The 25652-nt window shown below is 40.3% G+C and overlaps 1 protein-coding gene and 1 long non-coding RNA gene across 4 annotated transcripts in view; one reads left to right on the top strand and one right to left on the bottom strand.

Annotated features, from left to right (window-relative positions):
- The window catches only part of LOC113024715 (atlastin-2), a 39552-nt gene that overhangs the window by 2220 nt on the left and 11680 nt on the right, over window positions 1-25652 (bottom strand). Inside the window, exons 2-13 of one of the 2 annotated variants that reach the window (XM_026172001.2) lie at window positions 24511-24797; window positions 23315-23449; window positions 20182-20286; window positions 19999-20049; window positions 10767-10823; window positions 10388-10480; window positions 10037-10175; window positions 7589-7716; window positions 7404-7460; window positions 7031-7102; window positions 6307-6738; window positions 3434-3448 (exon numbers count right to left, since the gene is read on the bottom strand). In XM_026172001.2, the coding sequence (XP_026027786.1) occupies window positions 3434-3448; window positions 6307-6738; window positions 7031-7102; window positions 7404-7460; window positions 7589-7716; window positions 10037-10175; window positions 10388-10480; window positions 10767-10823; window positions 19999-20049; window positions 20182-20286; window positions 23315-23449; window positions 24511-24797 (1571 nt within the window). The remainder of the gene's footprint in view (window positions 1-3433; window positions 3449-6306; window positions 6739-7030; window positions 7103-7403; window positions 7461-7588; window positions 7717-10036; window positions 10176-10387; window positions 10481-10766; window positions 10824-19998; window positions 20050-20181; window positions 20287-23314; window positions 23450-24510; window positions 24798-25652) is intronic. The other variant, XM_026172002.2, reaches the window with a different exon arrangement.
- On the top strand, window positions 252-7869 carry LOC145429252 (uncharacterized). 2 transcript variants are annotated; one of them, XR_013909489.1, is made up of 3 exons: window positions 252-2307; window positions 7339-7479; window positions 7652-7869. It is a non-coding gene; the product is annotated as an uncharacterized LOC145429252 (long non-coding RNA). The 2 variants fall into 2 exon arrangements; XR_013909488.1 differs by lacking the exon at window positions 252-2307 and having other exon boundaries at window positions 6737-7479.

Raw genomic sequence — 25652 nt, 5'->3', positions numbered from 1 at the left:
GAAGAGGTCACATCAGACTTGAAGTTCTCTATGCATTGGGTAACACAATCTCCACTTTGACCAACTCTGCTCGAGCTCAAAATCCCATCCTCAACGCTGCAGTAATTATTCATCTTTTATCCCATTACAGTTTAATATTTATTTACCAATCACATACAGCCAGCTCTGGCTCATTTTACAGCAGCCTTGATGTCAAAATGTGTGCAAATAATCATGTTGCTAGGCAACCTGGTATGCCACAATAGCTGCTTTATACTGTTATATTGTTTCTATGGTGTGAAAATGATGTCCTGGGTTGTTTTAATTTTTTCTTCTTTTGAACCCTCACCCCTCAAAAATCAGTATTTGATGAATAAGCCCATTTCAGTTTCACTCAACACATAACGTAATGAAATCAAAGCTACTAATTATTACTCCTGTACTGTATGCGCAATCAAAACCGTTTACTTTTGTTAAATTTTATTAGGCTAACTGGACTTGTTTGGAGAGGAGGTAGCTGCTGTCTCAATATAGCAGGATCACTTGAGGCTGGGTCTAAAGGTGAATATTTTAAAAGTGTTATGGACTGTTAAAATGCTGCACAGCATTAAAGAGCATTTTTAGAACCTGGTACAAAGAATGGTGTTAGCCTCTTGCTCCATAACAGCTGTTTTCCAAGTTATCTTGGAGTAATATAGGTAAAGCTTTATGTTGGGTGTGTAGTAGTTTGACAGGTGTGCCACCAAATGGAGCTATAGTCAGCATCTATCTACAAGGATTTTTATACATTATTAAAAAAGGAATTATATGATGCATATTATGGCTCGAGTTTTGGGCAAATCCCCAAGGAAGGCATCACCAAGAAGTGATGACTGTACGTTACAAAGGTTAAAGACTGTTGCAAATATATAATTGGTGGTCAGCGTGACGGATATACTGGCATAAATGCCACGGAATGTCAGGAGAGGAGATTGGAAGAAATTCCAGATGATGAGAGAACTGGAACACTGAGCTCTAGTGAAGCATGCTGTGATTTCTAGCATTGGAGGTAATAAGTTTAGTTTATTTCACTGGATCAACATCGTCCCGTGCCCTTCCCTCCTGCTGCTACTCCTCCCCCTCTCCCTGAATTGTACATTTTGATGGCTCAGGGAACAAAGAATTTTTAGCCCTGCTGGTTCTGCTGCTGGGGAGGAGCAGCCCGTCGCTGATCCGGTTTCTCTGTGGTTTGATGACAGTTAGCAGAGGAAATTTCCAGAGTACTTTTCTCTGCCACTGTTACCAGAGAGTCAGTCTAGCTTCATGCCAACCACAGAGCCAGCCTACCTTCGCCAGCCTGGAGGAATCCTTTTTGGATGTACCACCCCTCCAGCACGCCACCACGTAAAAGATCAAGCTGGCAACCACTAACTGGTAGAACATCCACAGGAGTTTCCTGCAGATGTTTAAGGAGTGCAGAGACATGCATGACACATCTCTGAGTTGTTAAGTCTAAAGTGCATAGGGTGAAGGGAAGAGGGGCCAGCACTGTGCCCTACGGTGCACCAGTGCTGCTCAGTCCTTCAGCTTGACATACTGTGGTGTCTCAGTGAGGTAGCTGCTTATCCAGGTCACCAGGCAGGGGTCCACTTCAATCCGTTCAAGTTTTTCCTGGAACATAATTGGCTGGATGATATTGAAAGCACTAGAGAAGTCCAGGAAAAGTATCCTGACTGTGCAGCAGCCATGGACACAGCAGGCCCAAAGGCAGGGGGACTTCCTGGGTCAAAGCCAGTTCTCTCCTCACTTGGTCTGCAGTTATGCAGGGAGAGGACTGTGGGGAGGGGAGGAGGAGAGGTATGTCCTCTGTGTCAGGTGAGGGTGCCAGTGAGGGAGAGAGACTGCGATGAGCAGGGTGTGGAGTGTGCAGCAATGTCATGTGGAGAAAGGAGTTGGGGGAGGGCACTGTAGTGAGGTGGGACAGTTGGTTGTTGGTCATACCGATTGAAGAAGGTTACCAAGAGTTACTTGGCTCCTCCAATGTCTCCTCTATTGTACCACCCCTCGTCTTGTGTCCTATCCTTTATTCTGTAGGCCACCTTCTTCCCGTTGAGGATAGCCTTGACCTCCTGTGTTATTCAGGAGGTGTTGTTAGGATAACAGCGTACTGTCTTGACAGGTGAGACCGCGTCCACACTGACAGCCTGCAATCCCTTCACTGTCCTCATCATGTGGATCCAGCAGCATATCCCAGTCAGTGAATTCAAACAGTCTCTCAGGGCACGCTCCACTTTTGGAGACCTATTTCCTGATGCAGTGTGTTGAAGCCGACGGCCTTTTAAACAGGAGGTAGGTGTAACTGTGAGGATTTTCTCCAAGACACATACATCAGTCACGTGGTAGTGCTCTGTCTTTACACTCCCCCGAGTGCAGATGTGAACTCCCTCAGCAGATATCTGTTAGCCTGCGGTCATCCTAAGAGTTTTAGATACCTGCATTCTATGAAGGAGGACTACAGAACAACCCAGCATTCCTTTGGCAGCTGTGCAGTAAAATGGTAATGGAGGAGCAGCTAAAGATGGAACTGCAACTATTTTTCAGCAGGACATGAAATGACGGTAATAGACAGGTTCGAGGAATGATGGACAAGGCTAAACAACTATTATTCACCAGAAGTTGATTCCAAGAAGTTGATTCTGTGTATCTGGCCATGAGTACAATTTACAGAGAGTTAAGGAATGGCTGCAATCACGGAATTGTAAGGTGGAGAAAGATCACCATCTTTGCCATGGTGCTGATGGCCATTGATCAATGGTTATTGATCAATAGTTATGACAATTTGCATATTAACGATCATTAAAACTGGTCTTGACAGCCCATTGTTTGTCACTGGTGCTAATTTCAGTGATTATACAAATGTTGGGGAAACCTGCAGGTAGGTGAGACTGAAGAAGTCACTTGGCTGAGTGACAAAACATTTCTCATGCTGAAAATGACATGTCCAGAATAACAGAATGAACCTTTAGAGATTTACTTTTCTGGATGATTGAGCATGCATCAAGACATTAGTTATTATTGTCACTGGTCAGTACCAGACTTACTAGTTGTTCAATCTAATTGTTAACATTTTAATTGATGCTCAATGCTAGTAAACTGTTATGTCCTAAATGTTATGCCTCCCTACCTCCTTCACATCAAAAACACACAATAGGTGTCAATGGGTGTTTTGACAAAAATGAGAACACAACCAATTCGTAGTGCAGGGGGTCAATTATAGACAGAGAACAGGAAGGGGAGTGTATGAGATGTGGCCAAGCTCCTGAAATTCAAATAATTATCTAAATAAAAAGTTCATTGATAAGTCTTAGTGGTTTTGATTGTGATTAAAAATAAATAAATAAATAAAATCTAACATATCTCCCTAGTCCTGCAACTATTAAAAAAAAGGAAAGATATACGTGAAGCAAGGGCTCACCTTTCGTGGAGTCCTCTGGAAGCATTAAGGGGCAAATATGAAAGATTAATCAAAAAAGCAAGAACAGAAAAACCAAAAATGTCAGAACTATGGTAGTGAAGCTAATTTGGGGAAGGTGGGTTGGAGCACCATGTCAATGTTTCTTTGACAGAAAGCACTTACTTGGAAAAAAGAAAAAAGCGCCTGTATAAATAGCCGCGAATGGGTGAATGAGGCAAGTTGTATAAAATGCTTTGAGTGCTTAGGAACAGTAGAAAAGCACCATATATGAACCAGTCCATTTACGATGTAAATGTACCAGTTTACCATGTACCAGTGTCAGTCACACTTGCGACTAATGCTTCAACTTGTTTAAAAAAAGCAAGCTGTTGCTGCTCCCATTCACAGCCATTTGTTTTTGACTGCGACAAATCTACAGCAAAGCTACAGAAGAATTAATTTTATTCTTTATTGGGGCTGCTACTGAACTATTATTAATATTAATAATTAAAGTTAATAATTAAATAACTATAAATAAATCTACATCCTCAGAACATCTTTTCTGCAGCAGGAAACATTACATCGAAGTACAAAGAAAAACCTCACTTTTGCATACATTTTTTCTTCAAGGTCCTTTAAAGCCTTACAGAAACAGTCACTTATTTAATAGCACACGTACACACACAAAATATACCTCATCTGGGAGTCAAAGCTGTCAGAACCTTCATTGAAGTTCTACGTATACCTTGCACCTTACTGTGTACTGTTCTTGTGTTCTATGCTTAAATATTGAAAAATAAAATATTCAGTAAATTAACCTCCAAGGACCTGGCATCCACATATGTGGACATCACATTTTGGGATGTCTAGACCAAAATACTTAATTTTTCTCTACAAGGGCCTGATATTCACTTACGAGGACAGTATACTGCCACTGTTCTATCAAAATTCAAAACAAATATCGTCATATGTAGATCTCATTTTTCTTAGAAACAAAAATTAGGTTAAAAAAAATCTGGTAATTCTTTGTTTTTACATTCATCAGGTCCCAATCAGCCCAAATAGCAAAGAAAAATTAAAAATGCATGCCATGAAAGAGTTCGGGTCTTAGGAGGTTAAACTCCTGACAAATAGAGGTACTTGAATTTTAAATAATAAAATTTAGACAGTTGATGATGGCAATCACCTCTCACTTTTGAAAACTTTTGAGTGAAGCATAAAAGGTGGGGAGAAAACATTGATATACCATGACCTAAATGAGAACCTACATAAAAATACTGATATACAGTGATGGGAATAACGGGGTTACAAGTAATGGCGTTACTAAGGGCGTCACTTTTTTCCAGTAACAAGTTATCTAACTAATAATTCCTATTGTTACAACGCCGTTACTGTTACTAAGAAGAAAATACGGTGCGGTTGCGTTACTATTTTTCAACAAGCAGACGGTTGAAGCTGTCTTCAGCTTACCACATCTTATATCAGTTGTACGAAAGTAGCTGTAAGTAATCTGGGCGCTACAGCTTCAAGCAGCTGCGTGCGCTCTCGCAGGCGGCAATCACTGGAGCTAAGGGGGCAAAACAATCGCATGAGTGCTGCTGTTTGACTGAGGAAGAATAAAGTAGTCGTGGTAAGCCAATCACACGACCACTTCAAGATGACAAAGCAACAAGGTGCCAGTTTTTAAATTGTACTGATAGACCACGTAAAACCAGAGTCATGATAAACAATATATACGTGGCGTTTTTTCCTCAACAGTTTTGTAACGTTTACTGTCTAAGGACAGCGCAGCGAGCACTCTCTGCTTATGACCAAAAAACAAAAAAAACAAGAAACAGCCCTTTGGTGTTGGTGGAAAAATGCACCATGACGACCAATCAAAAATGATATGGCAACATGACATTTGGCTGTTTAGGAAGAGGGGGACGTTTTAGGAGTGACGGCGAGAGAGAGAGAAAGACAGCAGAAAAAGAGAGAGAGCGAGTTTTGAGATGTGAGAGATTTGTGACGTTTAGCGTGTTTGGAGTGTGTAGTTAATGTGTTGTCTTGTGCAGTTAGCGTGTAGCGTTTTGAATATTTTTGCGTTGTGTGTCAGAACAATGAGGCGACTGCGGTCTCCAGGTAGAAAACAGGAGGAGTGATATACCTCCTGCTGTCAGACCTGCAGGTATCAGGCTGTGATGTTCTCCTTTATAGTGGACAGACATTTTTGGAGTGGCACAAATAATTTGTGTGGCATCTTATTGAATGCAGAACAGCTGATTGTTATGTAAATAGTTTGAAATGGTTATTTGAAAAAGGGTAAAAGGTAAATGGACACAAATAACTTTGTTGTTTGCAAAACTTGCATAGGATTTTGAAATTGACCATTTATATTTGCATTTAAAGTTATGAAATATGATTCAATAAACATGTTTGAGGTTGTTACAGTAAAAAATATAACCTTCTCTACTTTTTTGTCTGATTTTAGATCAACTGGGTTAATACAGAATGTCAAAATGAAAACATAACTGTAAATTCAGACACGTGAGGTTGTGCTGAAAAGAATGATACCAAACAAGGCAAAGTAAATAGTTTTTAAAGGTAAAATGTGGAGGTAAAATCAAAAGTAGTTAAAAATGGCCAATTATACCCTGGACCCCAGAGGGTTAAACATTTTTTAAAGTAACGCAATAGTTACTTTTCAAGTAATTAATTACTTTTAGAATCTTGTAACTCAGTTACTAACTCAGTTACTTTTTTAAAGAAGTAACTAGTAACTATAATTAATTACTTTTTCAAAGTAACTTGCCCAACACTGCTGATATACTCAATCAATCAGTTAATCAATCATTCACTGACATAAAGATTAGAAGAAATTTGCACCACTTGTAATGCAAAGATTGTCCTCTCACCTGTTCCCAGAGGGTTTCAGCCACCTGGTCAATGAATCCTCCGACCTCGCGAAACTCTCCAGAGTATTTAACATAGGCCCAGATGCAGAGTGCTGTCAGAGCCAATCCCATCACCAGGTTGCACAGCGTGGCCACAGAGCTAATGCCCACAAAGCCGGTGACAACTGACACTATGTACATGACAAACATGACAGCAAAGAGTGTGGCGGGCGTCCGTGCAGCGTAGAAGATGTTCTTTCCATCATTCTGCTTGCTGAAGTTGGCATAGGCCTCATCGAGTTCTGCCTCCAGCTTCTCCTGGTAGCGCCGGCAGAAATCTTCTCCGCCCATCTTCTTGACAGAGCGGAAGCACCGCACGGAAGCCTGCCGTAGCTCCACATGACGGCGCTCTAACTCTGCTGGGGAAATGTATGGTTTGTCTCCACCACAGATCTGAGACCAGGACAGGAAATACAACAAAAAAATTTACTGAATTCATCAAACAAAACCTGGATCTCTGATTAAATGAACAGGAAGTAACAGTGTTTAGACAATGATCAAACTTCTGGCACAAACTCATGTTAACCACATATTTTGTGGTTATATGTGTACTCTTCACAAATCAATCAGAATTGAGAGTCAGGAGTTACATCACTTTAGTCTGACATCCAAGTTCTGAGGTGTCTGGATCTCAAACTCTCCAGATCAGCTTAAATCCATGTCCCTCAAAATGCCATATGTTTACCTGCTCCATGCTTTTGTTGTATATGTCTTTGGATCCTGCTACAGCTGCAAGGTTATTTGCTTCAGCTGTTGCCTAAAAACCAGAGGACAAAACATTGTGCAGAAACAATCTTTATCACACATTAATCAATACAGAAAGTTTTTAATTAAACTGAGATTGAGTGCAGCCTGATCTGAGGCATGTGGTGTTGTTGTTTTCCTTTAAAGCAAATGTATCAACTTGATACTTGATTGAAGATGTAAAATCTTCATAATAAACAGACGCCATTCACTTCTTAACCTCAGAGACACTTACTCTTCTGATTACAGATCATAATGTAACCTGTCCAGGAGATGGAGCCATCTAACAGTGAAACTGAAGGAGCTGAACCAACCTGGAGCATTGATTTGGGATGAGGGAGTTCCTCTCCCTGATAGATCTTCATGTAGGCCTGCAAATACAGCAGTAGGGTAGGGAACATTTTTAGAAATTTGACAATACAATCAACCAAAACGGATAGCTTTTTCTGTGGCTTTCAACCAAGTCTTACATAGATGACTTACTGACGAGTAAACTCACTTTGAAATAGTGCAGCAGATCTCTGCAGGTAATTTTGACTCCTCCAATCTCTTTTTCCACTAGATTTTCTGGAGCAAGCAGCGCTGGAACGAGGTTCAGCAGCTCCTTCTGGAAGTCCCCATCAATATCTGAGTGACACACCAAAAACATATTTACCCCCCACCCCAAAAAAAGTGTATAATAGCTTCTCCTGGTGGAGAAGCACTGAGTTGTGTGCATTCCATGTTTATCCCTGAGGGGTCAATTAGATCCCTCCTGCAAATAAATAATTTCCTGAGCAAGCCAAGTTGTTCCTTTATATCCATATTTTCGCATTTTAAGTAAGACTTGACCAAATATAGGTTTTTAGGTGTTATATTAATTAGATCGTCACAGTCTGTAAATTGAAATTCACATTAGAATAAACAAACAAACAAAGGGTACAACAAATGACACATAATAGCTAACACATCTAAAAAAAATTAACATTACAGAAAAACATGGTGAAAAGTTATAAACTATTTTTGGGTTGTAATATTTGGTTGCACTGACACAAAGATGGCATATAAACATGCACTCCCTGCCAAACAGATTGAAGAGCTGATCATCGACATTTTAAATATTGATCTTACAGCTGGCTACAAAAACGTATACAAAACACTTTGAATAATTATTCTAAAAAGCAGAACAGTCAAAGCTCATCATTATATTCATATCTGCCCCTGATTACCATACCTACACCCTCTTACCCAGGGTCATTTCACTCTTTATTTGCTTTGATTAGTTCAGTACAATCTTCACCACAAAATTCAAGAAGAATTATCCCAAAATACTGTTGATGGCTACCAAAAGCATCTGGTTGAGTTGCAAAAAACAAAAAAAAATCGATCCAGGATGAGGTCAGTCTGGTCTTGAAGTTTTGTGCGACTGCTCTATCTACTAGAAGGTGATGTTTCACCCCTCTAGTGTTCCTACCAATATATAATAAATGGTAAATGGCCTGTATTTGTATAGCGCTTTACACTACATTCAGTCATCCACCCAGTCACACACACATTCACACACTGGTGATGGCAAGCTACATTGCAGCCACAGCTGCCCTGGGGCGCGCTGACAGAGGCGAGGCTGCCGGACACTGGCGCCACCGGGCCAATATATTATATTATTACATACAAAAACAGAAACAAACTGTCTGTCCTTTAAGCTCAGGTCGGGCCTAGGAGCCCGAGGATCCTATGCACTATCCTAACTATCCTAGGACTGCGCTCTTCTGGACACAGAAACCTGATATAATTCCTGGAATGTGCTAGAGCCGCTCCCCAAATTTGGGGGTCACTGCTCTGAGTGTTTCGATTACCTTCACCTTCAGTGTCTTCTATAGGTCTTCTCTCAGCGTGTTTCCTTTCTCGAGCTTCTTCTGTTCATTCTTCCTGAAGTTGCTTTTGCTACATCTATCACACGGCATTTTTTCTCTGTTTGTTCACTACTACTATATGCATGCATAGTTACATATTATAACATGTAACATAACATTACATTACATATTCCTCCACTCGCATAAATTCAACAAACTGCACACATAGAACTCAGCAGCCATGGATAAAAAAGGAAGAGTTTCTACTTTCCAAGACATCCTGCATGTTTGTGCCCTTGCAAGTACCTCTGCTCTGAGAGATTTTCAGGATTAAAGCATTAAAATACTGACACCTATGACACTTTTCACTACTTCCACTGCTACACTACAAACAATAACTGCTGATAGTTAATTTGGCAAAAGTCATTTTCAAAATCGTAAATGGTACATAGACAGTGGTTTAAAACAGTTCTTGTGTTGCTTCCACAGTGTCATTTAACACAATAACCTTAACTGTCCAAAGTGAACAATCACATTAGGACCCCTTTTCTTTTGGGCTTCCATACAGTCAAAACTCAGGTGATTTGAGCGAGCTTGATTTGGTTTCAAGAACAAAGAGTTACCATCAAGAGCATAATGGAGCAGCCCTCATAAACTAGCCACTTGTGTGAGCTGCCGTCTTTGTGCACAAGTTCTGTGCACGAAAATATACTTGCACAAGTGATCATCAATACCTGCACAGATGGACAGATTTACTTGTGATTATGCTATTTCTCGCACAGCTTTTGATGTAAATATCAATCTATAGCGCAGAACATTCAGAGGCTACAGCACAGCTGGAATAATAAGGTGGCCACGCTATTGATGTCAAAACACAAAAACTCCTCACAATGTTCAGGTCTCCACCCAAAGCTAAGCATCCTGAGGGTCGATGAGCAATAAAAAAAGGGAGGGCAAGGATTAGTTAGTGCCAGAGCAACAATCCAGGAGCATCCATAATCGGGAGAGGGCCCAGCTTGAGGAACAGAGAAATACCACCCTCCAAGGGGTGAGGAAGAGAACATACACACGAAAAGAAGATGAACTGACCTTTGCTATTACAAGTTCTGTTATACCTGTGAGCCGCCCATCGAAATGAGGATTGGTGGCCACCTTGAGGCCAGGGTGAGGCAACAAGAAACAGCTGATTTTGGAGAAGCAGGAGTGGATGTGTCTGCGGACATTCTGGAGCTCCTCGTGTTGGTTCTGTTTCACCTGAACACAAGCCAGGCACTTCAGTTAATATCTGATTTACTGCACTTAAAACAAATTAAAACAATGTGAAATGTAAAAAACCGTGGAGATGTTCGACAGAAGATTGCCTCTATATATAGTAGGTAGGCAGTTTCCACCTGCTTTACATCCACTGCCACGTGACTTTGTTGATCTATTAAGTCAGGCTGTTAGGGTTTAATTATTCAACTCACCTGCAATCGTTTATCCAAGAAGCCCCGCCCTCCCTCCAGGCCGTATGGATGTTCATATGGGTAACTCCAATCTCTGATTAGGAACATCAGTCTCTTAAAAAACAACATTTAAATTATTATTCAGCATGGACATCAATGTGTGACTTTCAGGTGAAGAACATCTAGAAATGGATAAGAATGTGCAACAGTTAAAACTCAAGCAGTATGTGCTGGTATGAAGAAAAAGATTGTTAGAAGCTTTGACCAGGAACAGACATGAAGACCAGATGTTTTCCTTTCATGGCTTTACAAGTACTGATACAACAAGACAAAGCTTGTTTTAAAATTAAAAGAAACCTCCCTTATATATTTTAAGGACAATGACCATAGTATGGCAGACCTGAAAGGGTTTCTCATAGACTTCCTCCATGGCCAGTCGTCCATATTCAGTGAAGAGCTGAGGAGACAAAACAAGCAAAAAAAGCCTAGAAAACAGAAGCAGCTATAAAATATCAAGAAGTACAAGAACAATTGTTTGCATATCTGATTGTTCGATAAGCAACGCTTAATGCTATTTGTCAGGGTCTGTTTTAACATCAAGAATAACAATCTGAAGAAGAAACTGTGTCCCAGAATTCATAGCGTGGCCCTGCTCAGTTTCCAACAATGGCGGCAGCTAGTTAGTTTTAATGTTACTGTTATTATTCTTTCTGGGTCACAAAATAAACGTTTAACATATTTTCAGGCGAGAATGTAGCTGTGTAAACTTCAAATATCTGCTCAGTTTATCAGGACACCACATATTTTCAAAAGTGCTCCGACGTTTTCGGAGACATCTGATACCCACCAGCTCGATAGCTAGCCGGGGTTCAAGGCTCACTAGAGCCCGTGAGAACACCGGACTCCCGGCAAATCGTTTTCAAACCCACCGCCATCTTTCGCTACTCAGGTTAAACATGATATATAAGCCACTTAGATAACTTAAAAAAGTTGTTGTTTGGCTTTTTTTAGTATTTTATTTGTTCCTGAGTAAATCGGTTTGGCTGAGATTAAAGTTATAGTTTTTACACAGCTGAATAAATGTCAAGCAGACAACTGATTATCAGAAGTGTGAGATGCTGGAGAATATACTCCGGTGTCCTGTTATATTTTAGATAGCAAGGAGCAGACGGCTGAGTTTATTAAACTCCACTGAAACAATCTGCAGATTTCATCAAAATTTAATAAACTATCATCTTGTCTTTATTTTTAGTTAGCACATACCTTACACACTTAAAGCTGTAAGCTAATGATAGTTATATAAGAGCATGCTGGTGCAATAAGCTGTACGTTTTACGTCCAATGAATGCATGATCTGATTAGTCGACTAATCGCAAAAATAATCGGTGACTAGTCAACTATCAAAATAATCGTTTGTGGCAGCCCTAATGCAGAGATGCGCAAGATTCTGAAAGAGCAGCAGATCCCCTTCCAGACTCTCTTCCCAGCCCTGCTTAAGGTGAAATATACAGGGAGTGCAGAATTATTAGGCAAATGAGTATTTTGTCCACATCATCCTCTTCATGCATGTTGTCTTACTCCAAGCTGTATAGGCTCGAAAGCCTACTACCAATTAAGCATATTAGGTGATGTGCATCTCTGTAATGAGAAGGGGTGTGGTCTAATGACATCAACACCCTATATCAGGTGTGCATAATTATTAGGCAACGTCCTTTCCTTTGGCAAAATGGGTCAAAAGAAGGACTTGACAGGCTCAGAAAAGTCAAAAATAGTGAGATATCTTGCAGAGGGATGCAGCAGTCTCAAAATTGCAAAGCTTCTGAAGCGTGATCATCGAACAATCAAGCGTTTCATTCAAAATAGTCAACAGGGTCACAAGAAGCGTGTGGAAAAACCAAGGCGCAAAATAACTGCCCATGAACTGAGAAAAGTCAAGCGTGCAGCTGCCAAGATGCCACTTGCCACCAGTTTGGCCATATTTCAGAGCTGCAACATCACTGGAGCACCCAAAAGCACAAGGTGTGCAATACTCAGAGACATGGCCAAGGTAAGAAAGGCTGAAAGACGACCACCACTGAACAAGACACACAAGCTGAAACGTCAAGCCTGGGCCAAGAAATATCTCAAGACTGGTTTTTCTAAGGTTTTATGGACTGATGAAATGAGAGTGAGTCTTGATGGGCCAGATGGATGGGCCCGTGGCTGGATTGGTAAAGGGCAGAGAGCTCCAGTCCGACTCAGACGCCAGCAAGGTGGAGGTGGAGTACTGGTTTGGGCTGGTATCATCAAAGATGAGCTTGTGGGGCTTTTTCGGGTTGAGGATGGAGTCAAGCTCAACTCCCAGTCCTACTGCCAGTTTCTGGAAGACACCTTCATCAAGCAGTGGTACAGGAAGAAGTCTGCATCCTTCAAGAAAAACATGATTTTCATGCAGGACAATGCTCCATCACACGCGTCCAAGTACTCCACAGCGTGGCTGGCAAGAAAGGGTATAAAAGAAGAAAAACTAATGACATGGCCACCTTGTTCACCTGATCTGAACCCCATTGAGAACCTGTGGTCCATCATCAAATGTGAGATTTACAAGGAGGGAAAACAGTACACCTCTCTGAACAGTGTCTGGGAGGCTGTGGTTGCTGCTGCACGCAATGTTGATGGTGAACAGATCAAAACACTGACAGAATCCATGGATGGCAGGCTTTTGAGTGTCCTTGCAAAGAAAGGTGGCTATACTGGTCGCTGATTTGTTGTTGTTTTGTTTTTGAATGTCAGAAATGTATATTTGTGAATGTGGAGATGTTATATTGGTTTCACTGGTAAAAATAAATAATTGAAATGGGTATATATTTGTTTTTTGTTAAGTTGCCTAATAATTATGCACAGTAATAGTCACCTGCACACACAGATATCCCCCTAAAATAGCTAAAACTAAAAACAAACTAAAAACTACTTCCAAAAACATTCAGCTTTGATATTAAGGAGTTTTTTGGGTTCATTGAGAACATGGTTGTTGTTCAATAATAAAATTATTCCTCAAAAATACAACTTGCCTAATAATTCTGCACTCCCTGTACTGATAAAAAAAAAATTTACAACACTGCAGCTGAAGCCACCGAAGATATGGCCAGTAGAGGTTATGCTGTAAACGTCGTTATAACACCTGAAATAGTTCTGGAAGAACTGAAGCAGCTAACATGGAGTAAGGTCAGCAGAGAACCAGTGAGCGCAGCGGCAAACAAGAAACGCGATCCCGGTTACAAAGAAAAACTCTGAGCCTTCAGGAGGACGGTACCTTCTTCCTCGGAAAATTGAGGTCTACTTACTTTGTTTCCCTTTACAATTAAGTTTACTATATGGTGTACAATACATAAATAAATAGGTTCTCTCATGAATGCTCTTTATGGTGAGGCCTAAGCCATCGAGAGCCTCCTTCATAGACTGATGAGGAAGTTGCCTCTCGAGGTGAAGCAGGGTCCATTTCAGGGACCTCTACCTCGGAAGTTAAGATTTTATTTTGATTTCTGTTCCTTTCTGATGAAACTTTTTTTCATATGTTTTATGTTTAGTTTTTACAAGGGTGTGCAGATAATAATCACAGAAAATTACAATTTAGACGAGTAGCAGGTTAATAAAAATTTTGTCAATTAATATTAATGGCTTACATAGTCCAGTGAAAAGGTGGAAAGCCCTATCTAAGTTTAAAAGGGACAAAGCCCAAATTGTTCTGATGCAGGAAACACATCTAGCTGACAAAGACCAGGCAAAACTTAACAAACAAGGTTTTAAACATGCCTTCTATTCTTCTCATAGTTATGGGAGGCGAAGGGGGGTGGCGATTCTGTTATCCTCAGCTTTGAATTATGAACATATAAGGTAGATATATATTGGTAACAGGTAAGACTGAGGGTACCATGATTACTCTCTTAAATGTGTATATTCCCCCAGGCAGTGACTAGTCCTTATATAGGCAGATTTTGAAATTGGCAACAACAAGGAGTCAGGGAATTTTCATTTGCTTTAATGTCACATTAAATGTCAAACTAGATTCTTCAAACGGAAAAGGTGATCAGAGGAATACTGGAAGAAGAATGGTGCATTTTATGGACGATTTTGGACTACTAGATGTGTGGAGAGATTTTCATCCAAATGATAGAAAGTACACCCATTTCTCAATTCCGCACAACGTATATTCTAGGCTAGATTATATTCTCGTGTTTAAGAACTATGTATTTAGAATTAAAAGCTGTGAAATAGCCGCTTGTACCATCTCAGATCATAAGCCGGTTTATCTTGATATTTGCCTGAATAGCAAAAATAGATTAACCTTATGGAGGTTGAATTCAAACATTTTAAATTATCCAAATATTAAAGAGAGTTTGAAAAAAGAAATAGAAACTTACTTAGAGTATAATGAAAATGAGGAGGTATCTCCGGGAATATTATGGGATGCATTGAAGGCAGTGATTAGAGGAAAAATAATTAGTATATCCTCTTACATTATAAAATCAAGGTGGGAAAACCGTTGTCAATTAGAAGACAAATTGTTAGAGCTACAACATCTACACTCTGTGACGCTGAATGATGATATTAAATCTGATATAATAAAAAAAAAGAAAGATAATCTAAACACAATGGACATACAGAAAAAAGGTCTTTTTATTAAACAACAGCAATGCGAGGTAGGGAGGAAATCATTAAGACTCCTGTTTCTTAAACTTAGGAAGCAACAAGCAGAGAGGACTATACATAGAATAAAGAACCATTTCACAACTGCTTTTTGCTTTGTTTATAGAACCATTAAGTCAATGGATCAGGCAGAGACAGGATATAACTGGAGTAAGAATGGCAGGAGGGGAACAGAAATTAGCACTACTTGCTGACGACTTACTTTTAACAATATCCTTTCCCTTACAGGCACTCCCCCAAATCATGGACATGCTATCAGAGTATGGCTCTTTTTCGGGATATAAGGTTAATGTAAATAAAATGCAGGTATTAACTGTAAACTATGAACCACCAGTCAAAATTAAGAATTGCTATAAATGGAAATGGGATGCAGATAGCATTAGGTATCTAGGGTTGGTAATACACCGTGACTTCACCAAAATGTTCAGTGCCAACTATGCTCAGATAAATGAATCTATAAAATCAGATATACAAAGATGGAATACCATTCCGTTTCTGGACCTACACTCCAGGATCGAATCAATCAGATTAAATATTCTTCCCCGACTGCTGTATTTGTTTCAGTCTTTACCGATTGCCATACCACAAAAACAGTTTGTGGCATGGGATAGAATATTGTCAAAATACTGGATTGTCAAAATCTGGAACGGGAAAAAAGCTAAAGTTAAATATAAAACACTCAAACTAAAGAAAGAAAAGGGAGGTCGTGGGCTTCCTTGTCTACGAGAATATTATTGTGCAGCTCAGTTAAGACCATGGATATGTCTCTGTTGTCCAGATTACACGCCGGATGGAAAGATGTTGAAGGAACAATAGTTAAAGGAATACCAGTTACAGCTTTAATATCGGACATAAACGTGGCAGACGAACCTATACTACAAATAATGATATCTGCTTGGAAAGAAGTAATAAGAATTCGCGGTTTGGAAAAGGGCTCCAAGGTTTTAAGATGGTGTGCATATGATTCAGATTTTACCCCCAAATCATTACGATAATAGATTCAAGAACTGGGTTTCAAAAGGTATAACTAATTATTATTCATTTGTCCACAAGGGGGCATTCCAAAGCTTTGAGCTTTTTTTTTTTTTTAGCTTTTTAAGACGTAAACATGATTTAGGTTCAGACAACTTCTTTAGATATCTACAGGTCAGAAATTATTTTAATCAAAAATTAAAAGTGAACCTAAACGAATTACAATTTGTAGAAACATTTTTATTATTAACCAAATCTGGAGCGCAAAGCAAAATCATTTCCAAATTATATAACAGCATCCTGCGGTGTAAAAACGACAGCACTGTGTATATTAAAGCAATGTGGGAAAAAGAAGGTAATTTGTCAATTACAGAGGAGTGTTGGGACCACACATGCAAGATATAGTGGGCTACCACTGGGTCTAATGTTTGGCGTGAATTTTGCTGGAAAAGAATTATGAGATTTTTCATCACCCCTGCTTAACAAAGATATTGGGGAACTGGTGACACATGTTAGAGATGTGGGGGAGATGGAGCTAACCATTTCCAAATCTTTTTGGGATTGCACAGTTATTCGCCAGTATTGGTCTCTAATCCATGAACATCTACAAAATGTGTTTTCATTTGTTTTTCCTTTAACCTTTGAGACCATATTTTTGTGTAATGTACCAGTGGATAAATTGAATTCCAATGATAATAGACTCTTGTATATCCTACTGGCCGCAAGTAAAAAGCCTCTTACAAGGGAATGGCTTAAGCTTGAACCACCAACGATGGAAGATTGGATACATTCTGTACAAGAGATCTATACGATGGAAAAATTGTCATTTTCTCTTAAACTTCAGAGGGATACTTCAGTGGGAGGCAGAGGGTCAGAGAAAAGAAGCACATAAAAAACTAACCTTTCTGAGCCATTTCCTATGCTGTTGTAGTGATTTTTAAAAAGAGTGCTAAACAATTATTTTTTCATTTGGTGTTTGTTTTTTTCTTTGATTCTTGTCACAGAAAAATTTGACCTTATCTTGTTTGGAGAGACTGCAGCTTTCATAAACTGCTTGTCCATTTCATGCGTGGATATGATGTAGGGCTGCAGCTATTGATTATCTTAGTAATCGAGTAATCTCTTGATTATTCCATCTTTTAATCAGAGTTCTGAAAGGCAGCTTTGAAAAAAAAGAGCTCTGAAAGGGTGTGTGTGCATATTATGAGTTTTTGTGCATGTGTGTCTGCAAGTTTAAGTGTGCAGGGAATGAGTGAGTTTGTGTCTTCAAGCCTTTAAAAGAATGTGGTGGCTGCTATGAAGAAAACTGAGCATTCTGAAGTCTACCCTGTGCTTTCCCACATAACAGACAGGTCTGGCCCAGATCTGGTCCAGATCCGGCATCAAGCTGGCACTTCTGACTGACTGGTGTCATGGGTGGGTGTATGTCAACTAGATGTGGGCCAGGTCTGGCAATGGTGGCACTATTTATGTTCCTATTTTCCCATTTTAGTAAGAAGACCCAAATGCCATGTTGCAATACTATACTGCTACGGTAATAGAGCAGGGCGATATGACCAAAAATATTATCATGATATACATTTGAAAATTTGCGATAACGATATAACTGACAATATAATTGACACTAGACAAAACACTTTACAACTCCACAACTTTATTAGTGCAAAAAAACAAACAAACATCAATGTATTTTCACTTAAACAAGCAGCTGTTTTTTATATGCATTAAAGTTATATAAAAATTTTACAGAGCAAATGCAAATTCCTTGCTGACAATTTAACCAAAAGGCATTTCAAGTGGAAATTGGCCGACATATCCTCAGCATAACCATGTATAATATCCACAAAACATAAAAAGACGTTATACACACAGCGCAGAACGTATCACTCCGCGAGGCGCCTGCCTATGATAGCCGTAATGCTCCGACAATCCATCAAGCAGTGCGGGTTCGTAGCTTAGCAAAGTCGTACTAAAACATTTGACAGATTTTCGAGCACCGTGTGCATAAAATCATTTCGAGGTCAGTAAACACAACCAGAATTCATACATAAGGCACACGGGATTATAAGGGCACTGTCGATTTTCAGAAAAATCAAAGGATTGATTTTAAGTGTGCCATATTTTCCAAAAAAAAAAAAAAACGGTAATAACGACGGCCCGCTAGCATGCTCTACCAAAAATAGTGCTTTGTTGTGTATGTGACGGATGAAAGCTAAACCAGTTACACACCACTGAAGTTGCAGCATTTTTACAAACCAATTCTGGTTCATCTGTTTCATTTTCAACGATCCACTTTCGCCCTTCTCATACTCCGTCGCCACCATGCTTTTTCCGCCATGTGCATATGAAAACAAAGGCACTGCGCATGCGCGTTTTACCCATATTCTATCGCGATATTTCATTTTCTTATCATTGCCCAACGTTATACCGGTATTACCGTGAACAATATGATATGGCCCAGCACTATATGGTAGCAAACGTTTCAAATGCAGATTTGACAGGTTTGTGAGTATACACTTTATCCAAAACCTAGTGAGGTTTAAAGAAGAAAGAAGAAAGTGTACTTTATTGATCCCCGTGGGGAAATTCCTCTCTGTATTTAACCCATTCACTCAGTGAAGCAGTGGGCAGCCATTGGGCGCCCGGGGAGCAGTGTGTAGGGACGGTACCTTGCTCAGGGGTACCTCAGGGTAGCTGTTCAGTGGAATCGAACCCCCGACCTTCCGATCATGGTGCCACCACTCTACCTACTGAGCTATCCCTGCCCCCCCTGCCCTTTACTCATGTTTCCCACTGGGTGGCTGTAGCTCATGAGGTAGAGCAGATCACCTACTGACATCTGGGGCAAGAGCTGAAACTGTTCTGGGCCAGCACTGGGCTAGTAGTGTGTCTGCAACTGGCCCGTGGCTGCACACAACTTACACACAGCCCACATACCACAAAGAATGGTGCCCCAGATCAGGTTTGCCAGAGGTAACACATGGGCCAGCACAGGACCTCCAGTGTGTCTCTAACTGGCCTTGTGCTGGCCCATGTGTGGTTCACCTCTGGCAAACCAGGTCTGGGCCACCAAAGGGCCGTCATTCTTTGCGGTATGTGGGCCATGTGTAAGCACATTGTGTGGGCCAGATCCGGGCCATACAAATTTTGCTATGTGGGTTGATGCAAGGTTTTTGTGCTGCTGATGTGTAGATGTTAAATTATATTAATAACAGTTCAGTGTCCAATCTAACGACCCTCAGGTTTACTGAACCATACTTTTTTATTGGCTTGTGAAAAAGCTTATATATGTTTAAATATTAACGCAATTAAAATGACAACAACATTTGATATTATTTCACTTTCAACGTAAAACGTTTTTAATGAAAGCCTAAATAAATATGGTCTAGTACAACCCACGCTCGCATTTACATCGTTTAACACATTAGCACACAACAGAGCTGTGTGTTAAATGACACATCATTTAACACACAGCTCTGTCAAGTATTTTTTTATAATCAAATTATTTGAATTACTCAAATCATTACAACCCTAATTTGATGCATTTAATTGTTGCTGAAATAACGTAACATAAGAAATAACCTAAATAATTGGGTTCATGGGGTCTTGATGCATTCTCAATCATCTAGGAAAGTAAATCTCCAAAAAGTTTATTCTGTTCATCTGGACGTAGCGTTTTGTGGGAGAAACGTTTCGTCACTCATCCAAGTGACTTCTTCAGTCTCAGCTGACTGACCTCTCAGCCCATTGTTCCTTCAGTGGGCTGGTTTCAGTCATTATGCAAATGTACTGTTTATAAGGTTGGGGAAACCTGCAGTCAGTTGAGACTGAAGAAGTCACTTGGATGAGTGACGAAACGTTTCTCTCACAAAACGCTATGTTCAGATGAACAGAATCAACTTTTTGGAGAATTGGGTTTATGCTATAGGATTCAGTCTAGAAATAGTAAAGCTGTCTTGCAGGCTGATACTGACCTGGAGATGCTGAAGGTCATCTTCCTGAACATTCTGGGAAAGGTTGTACACCTGAAACACACATAATGTTGATGCCATAATTTCTAGATAAAAATGTATATTCTATTGTTATACTATCACAATGAATTAAAGAGTTTCTTATGTGACAACTAGAATATACTAGAAATAAAAAAGATGACTGACCTGCACAGAGCTGGTCATGGTGCTCAAGGCAAATAGTGTGGCACAGTCTTTAACGGTAGACTGGCTGTCAAACGCTCCCTGCGTGTCTATTAGTAGAACTGCAACCTGTGGAAAAATGATGTAAAAATAAAAACATCACACCACATACATACAAATAAATATATATATTTTTTAAATTTCCCTCTCCCCCGAGGGCGTTATTTATCCTTCAAGCTTGGGTCCTCTACCAGAGGCCTGTGCGCTTAAGGATGTTGTTCCTGTGATCTGTTGGAGTCACTTGCCCAGCTGGGGGGGGGGGGGGGGGGGGTAACGAGAGTACTCCGATTACCACTAGGACCACTGTTGCCTTCATCTTCGACATCTTCTTGAGTTCTTCTCTCAGCCCCCTGATATCACTTGGTATACCTACATCTAGGGCTGCTCAATTAATCGAATTTTAATCACGATTACGATCTGGGCTTTCAACGATCATTAAAAATGACTGAGCCGATTATTAGCCCCTCCCTCATGCTTTACTCTCGCGCTGCTCCATGTGGCAAATCAAGCGCACTGCTCTGCATTTCGAACACGCGTCACAACAATTAAGAGGACCCGAGGGAAGCTCGGAAAGCTAAGCAGAAGTTATTTGGAGAGGAGTGGACTGCCGTTGGTTGAAAAGAGAGGTAAAAAAAAAAAACTTAAGTGGTGTGGAAACATTATGGCTTCGCAGAGTCAGACGTGGATCAAGTAGACACAGTGTGTAAACTTTGCTATGGTGTCGTAGCTGCACCACAGAGCAACACTGCAAAGTTCACATTTTTCATTTATTTCTTATATTGCAAACATTTGCGCTGTTATCAGTATTTGCACACTATTTTATATTATTTTTTAAAGTCATTATTCAATACATTGTTATTGTTAAACCTTTAAAGCCGGTCAGAGCAGCATGCTCGTTTTGTGTAACTATTTTTAAATCCCTGTAGAACCTGAACGCTAAGCTAGCACAATAAATTTTTTTCCATATGAAACCAGAGGAGTTGTACGTACTTCTTATGCCATCAGCTTGTCCTCGGTCACGGTTTCCTTCCACATATAGCTTTGCAAAAATTGCATAAAAAGAGCTTGCAGGAACAAAAACATAATATTCCAGAAACACGCTTTGCCGATCCGATCATGAACTTCCCACATTGAACAAGACGTCAACGCGAACTATCGCAAGTGACGTCGTTTTTGCGGAAAATGTAGTTTTTTACTTGTAGGCCTTAGAACTCGAATTGCACTGCTGGAAATAGTTTATTTTGATGCACATGCACATTCTTTGCAAATTTGCATCATAGGATTGTTTTTTTGTTTTTCCTGCAGTATATAAAAATTGCTGTATCTCCAAAAATAAAACTATGAAGACACTCAAAATAAATTTCCTGTTGTTGTAAACTATTTTTTGCAACTTTTTTGTATTTAAAGTTTTGAGGGATAAACCTCTTAAATTTCTCCAAGTAGAAATATATGTAAAAACAAAAACGATTTTCAATTTTTTTGTAGTTTATTGCACTTTTTTGCAATTAATGTAGTTACTATGGACTTAATGCATACACATTTTTAAAATATGGGCTATAACAGTTGTATTGATGTATAGCAACTTGAAATGCTCCCACAAATGGCACTACAGCATGTAAAAAAATAATATAAGCTCTGGCGGACGAAATAAATATCGTCAAATAATCGTGATCTCAATTTCAGTGAAAATAATCGTGATTATCATTTTTGCCATAATCGAGCAGCCCTACCTACATCAATCACTACAGCTGTCTTCCTCTGCTTGTCCACGACTATTATGTACGGTTGGTTAGCCATCACCAGTTTGGCTGTCTGTATCTGGCAGTCCCACATGATCTTAGGTCTCGACGACCCTAGTGGGCATGTCTCATTTTGACCTTGAGACTTCCAGGTCATTCTCAGCCCAGGTGTTCCTGTATAATATGCCTGCTGGGTTGTAGCATTACATGCATGCCCTGTCTGCTAGCATCTTGAACCCTGCTGTTATGTGCTGGATTGTCTCAGGGGCATCTTCACACATTCTGCACCTGGGGTCTTGCCTAGTGTGTTAGACCCTAGCCTCTATGGATCGTGTACTTATGGCTTGTTACTGTGCTGCCATGATTAGCGTCTCTGTGCTGTCTTTCAGTCCAGTTTTGTCCACCCACTGACAGGATGTCAGACACTTCTTCTGACAGTGGCCAAGTAGTGGCCTGCCGTTCCATCATCCTTACTTCTTCTCCTTACTCCTCTTCCGTCTTCGGTTTCTGATGCTACTAATCACTGGCAGGGCGTAAGTGTAGATTGCCGGGATCTTGATCTTCATATGAAGCTTACTCCTCAGAACTTGCTTTACACTCTGCTGGTACTTGGTGGTTGCAGCTTTCCTAGCGGCCTCTTCGTGGTTCCCATTTCCCATTTGCCTATGAGATTCCCAGGTGCCTGTAGCTGCCCTCGATGTCTGCAATGCTGCCTTCTGGTAATGCAATCCCATCAGTTTGGAATACCTTCCCTCTCTTTGTTACCATCCGCCTATGCTACACTACAGACATCAGAATGTCATTCAGGTAGATCCAAGTTGTGTGGTAGGTAGATTAGGTGGTTGACAATTGCTCCATTCCATAGTCGGTATCACTGACAGTAACTGAGGCAAGTCAGACCTACTTTGAATGTTATGCTGGAGTCTTTTGTGAGTCGTCACTGAGCTCTTAGAGCAATTTTGTTCAGTTCTTGTCCAGCCACTCCTGGGAAGGTTTACCAATGTTCCATTTTTCACCATTTGTCACAAGTGTGGCAGTAATCAGGCCTGGGTGTGGCTAGAGAAATTAAACTCAGCTTTACAAAGATGGCATAGGAGGAATTACTTTTACAGACAGGGCTATATAGGTCTGTATTTTCACCTGAATAATAAACGCCTTCACTTAAAAAACCCATTTCTGTTTTTACATGTGTCAACTTTGTCAAATATTTAAATTTGTTTGATGATCTGACAAATTTAAGTTAACAAAAAATAAATAAATCAGTACGGGGTGAAACATTTTTTCACGCTATACACATATACACACATACCCACACCACATTTTAAAAGGAACAGCCTAGAAGATGCTGTGACACAGACCTTGCTGTGATCTGGTTTCTCCACTACAAACACATCGCTCCACGCCTGGATGCCCGTGGTCTCCCGTTCACAACCACCCCGCCAAGTGAAGCCGGTCAGAGGTTCCTCCACACCGCCGAGCCACGAATCAGATGACTGGAAGATCACAAGAGTATAGCTAACAAACTGCATTCCAAACTCACACGCAAACATGTGGAAAGCCTTGTGTTTATTGGGGGGGGGGGGTGTCCAGTCAATTGTTACAAGCTAGTCTGTCTGTCTGTGTATAACTGTTACAAGTGTTTGTTTTGTATTGCCAGCAATGAGTTGGACTTATTTTTGATGGGACCCCGCCAAGGCTGCTCTGTCCTCCGGCTCTCTTTATAATGTTTTATGAACAGAATTTCTAGGGGTAGCCAAGCGGCAGAAAGCTTTCACCTTGGTGGCCTTATAATCTCTTCTGAGCAGGTGACCTCCAGCTCATACTGGAGAAGTTTGTAGCTGAGTGAAGTGGCAGGAATGAGTATTGGCACCTCCAAGTTACAGGTTATGGTCCTCAATAAGAAAAGGGCCACTTCGAGTGAGAGACAAGCTGATGCCCCAAGTGCAGGAGTTTAAGTATCTCGGGGTCTTCTTCACCAGCAAGGGGAAAGAGGAGCAGTCTGATGGATTGGGCTGCATCTGCAGTGATATGAACACTGCAGTATAAGCTTAACATAAAATCATAAATACTGACTGTTCCAGTTGCTCCTAGTAAACCAAATTTCCCAATCTTCATCGTCAGTGTGGATTAGACTTCAAACAGTATGTTGACAGAAACTGCTTCAAAGAGCAGCACTCATCTGCTTGACATAGCACCCAGTGATGGTTATGAACATTAACTGTTAATGGACACAGAAACTGCTACCGCAGTTAATAGTAGCCACACTCAGATAAATCAAATATGTGTACAGCATTATTCACAGCGTTACAACTTTCAACATTTTGAAACAAGCCAATTCTGAAATTAATGATTAATTCAGGAAAACCAGATTCCATAAGCTCATTATCGTGGTGTATAGTTTGCATTTGTATTTTGCCAGAGTGGGGCCATTCAGTGGTTCTTTTGACTGCTCCACCAAGACGAGAGTTGAGGTCAATGGATATATTTGGTGATGTTTGTCAGCAGGATTATGATGAAACTAACAATTTGAATTTCACAGAACTTGACAGGTTACCTGTTTGTACATGTAACGAAGCATAAAGTCGAGCAGGAAGGATTTGCCCTTGCGAAAAGCTCCAGCCACAGAGACGACGACCACATGGAGGTCCTGGACCTTCTTCTGCAGCAGCAGTTGCTCCAGCACCTGCTCCTGCAGGAAGAATGAATGCTCCTCCTCATTTGCCACTACAATCTGCACAGGCTGGGGCCTGCCCACTTTCTCCTCCTCTTCCTCCTCCAGCAGGTCATAGTCCTCCTCTTCACACCTCATCTGGGATGCGCATGATTTAAAACTGTGGCCACCTGAGAGGGGGAAAGTAAGCTTAAAATGTGTCTGAAGGCTCAGAATGCAGAAATGATTGGTCATGACTGTTCACTGGTACAAAGCAATAACTAGCCAATTAAAGGGATTTACAGCCTGTGTTCTTATTATCAATTATCATTTGTAGCAAAAAAATATCGTTTTCAGTTGTCTCAACATTCATGAACATTGCTGTTAAATATAACATGACTTTCTAGCAATTTAATTTTGGCAACTCTACATATAACAACCACTTGTGAAACAGTTGGTTGTGAGTGCTTAGATAAATTACACTCACTTCCAGATTCTTTAAAAATCAGTGTGGAGTTTGGAGGGGTGGGTGGCAGCTACATTGATCCTGTTATTATATGGGAGACCTTTTCTATTATTTTTGACTTGGATAATTCAATTCAATTCAATTTCATTTATATAGCGCCAAATCACAACAAGAGTCGCCTCAAGGCGCTTTATATTGTACAGTAGATCCTACAGTAATAGATACAGAGAAAAACCCAACAATCATATGACCCCCTATGAGCAAGAACTTTGGCGACAGTGGGAAGGAAAAAACTTCCTTTTAACAGGAAGAAACCTCCGGCAGAACCAGGCTCAGGGAGGGGCGGCCATCTGCTGCGACCGGTTGGGGTGATAATGAAACTCATCTCTCAATGCAAAGTCGAGCCAAATGTATTTATAAAGCAAATAAATAAGAAATAGAAAGGAATATATAGATTAGGAATAGATTAAATAGATGTTAGTGGGTGCTAAACATATATAATAATGACTGAAAAAATACACAGGAGAGACAATAGGTTTTCAGACAGACTCAAATGCCACTACATCCTTACAGATTTATT

Source organism: Astatotilapia calliptera, chromosome 6, assembly GCF_964374335.1.
Source record: "Astatotilapia calliptera chromosome 6, fAstCal68.1, whole genome shotgun sequence".
NCBI lineage: Eukaryota > Metazoa > Chordata > Actinopteri > Cichliformes > Cichlidae > Astatotilapia > Astatotilapia calliptera.
This window is presented reverse-complemented; position numbering and strand designations above follow the sequence as displayed.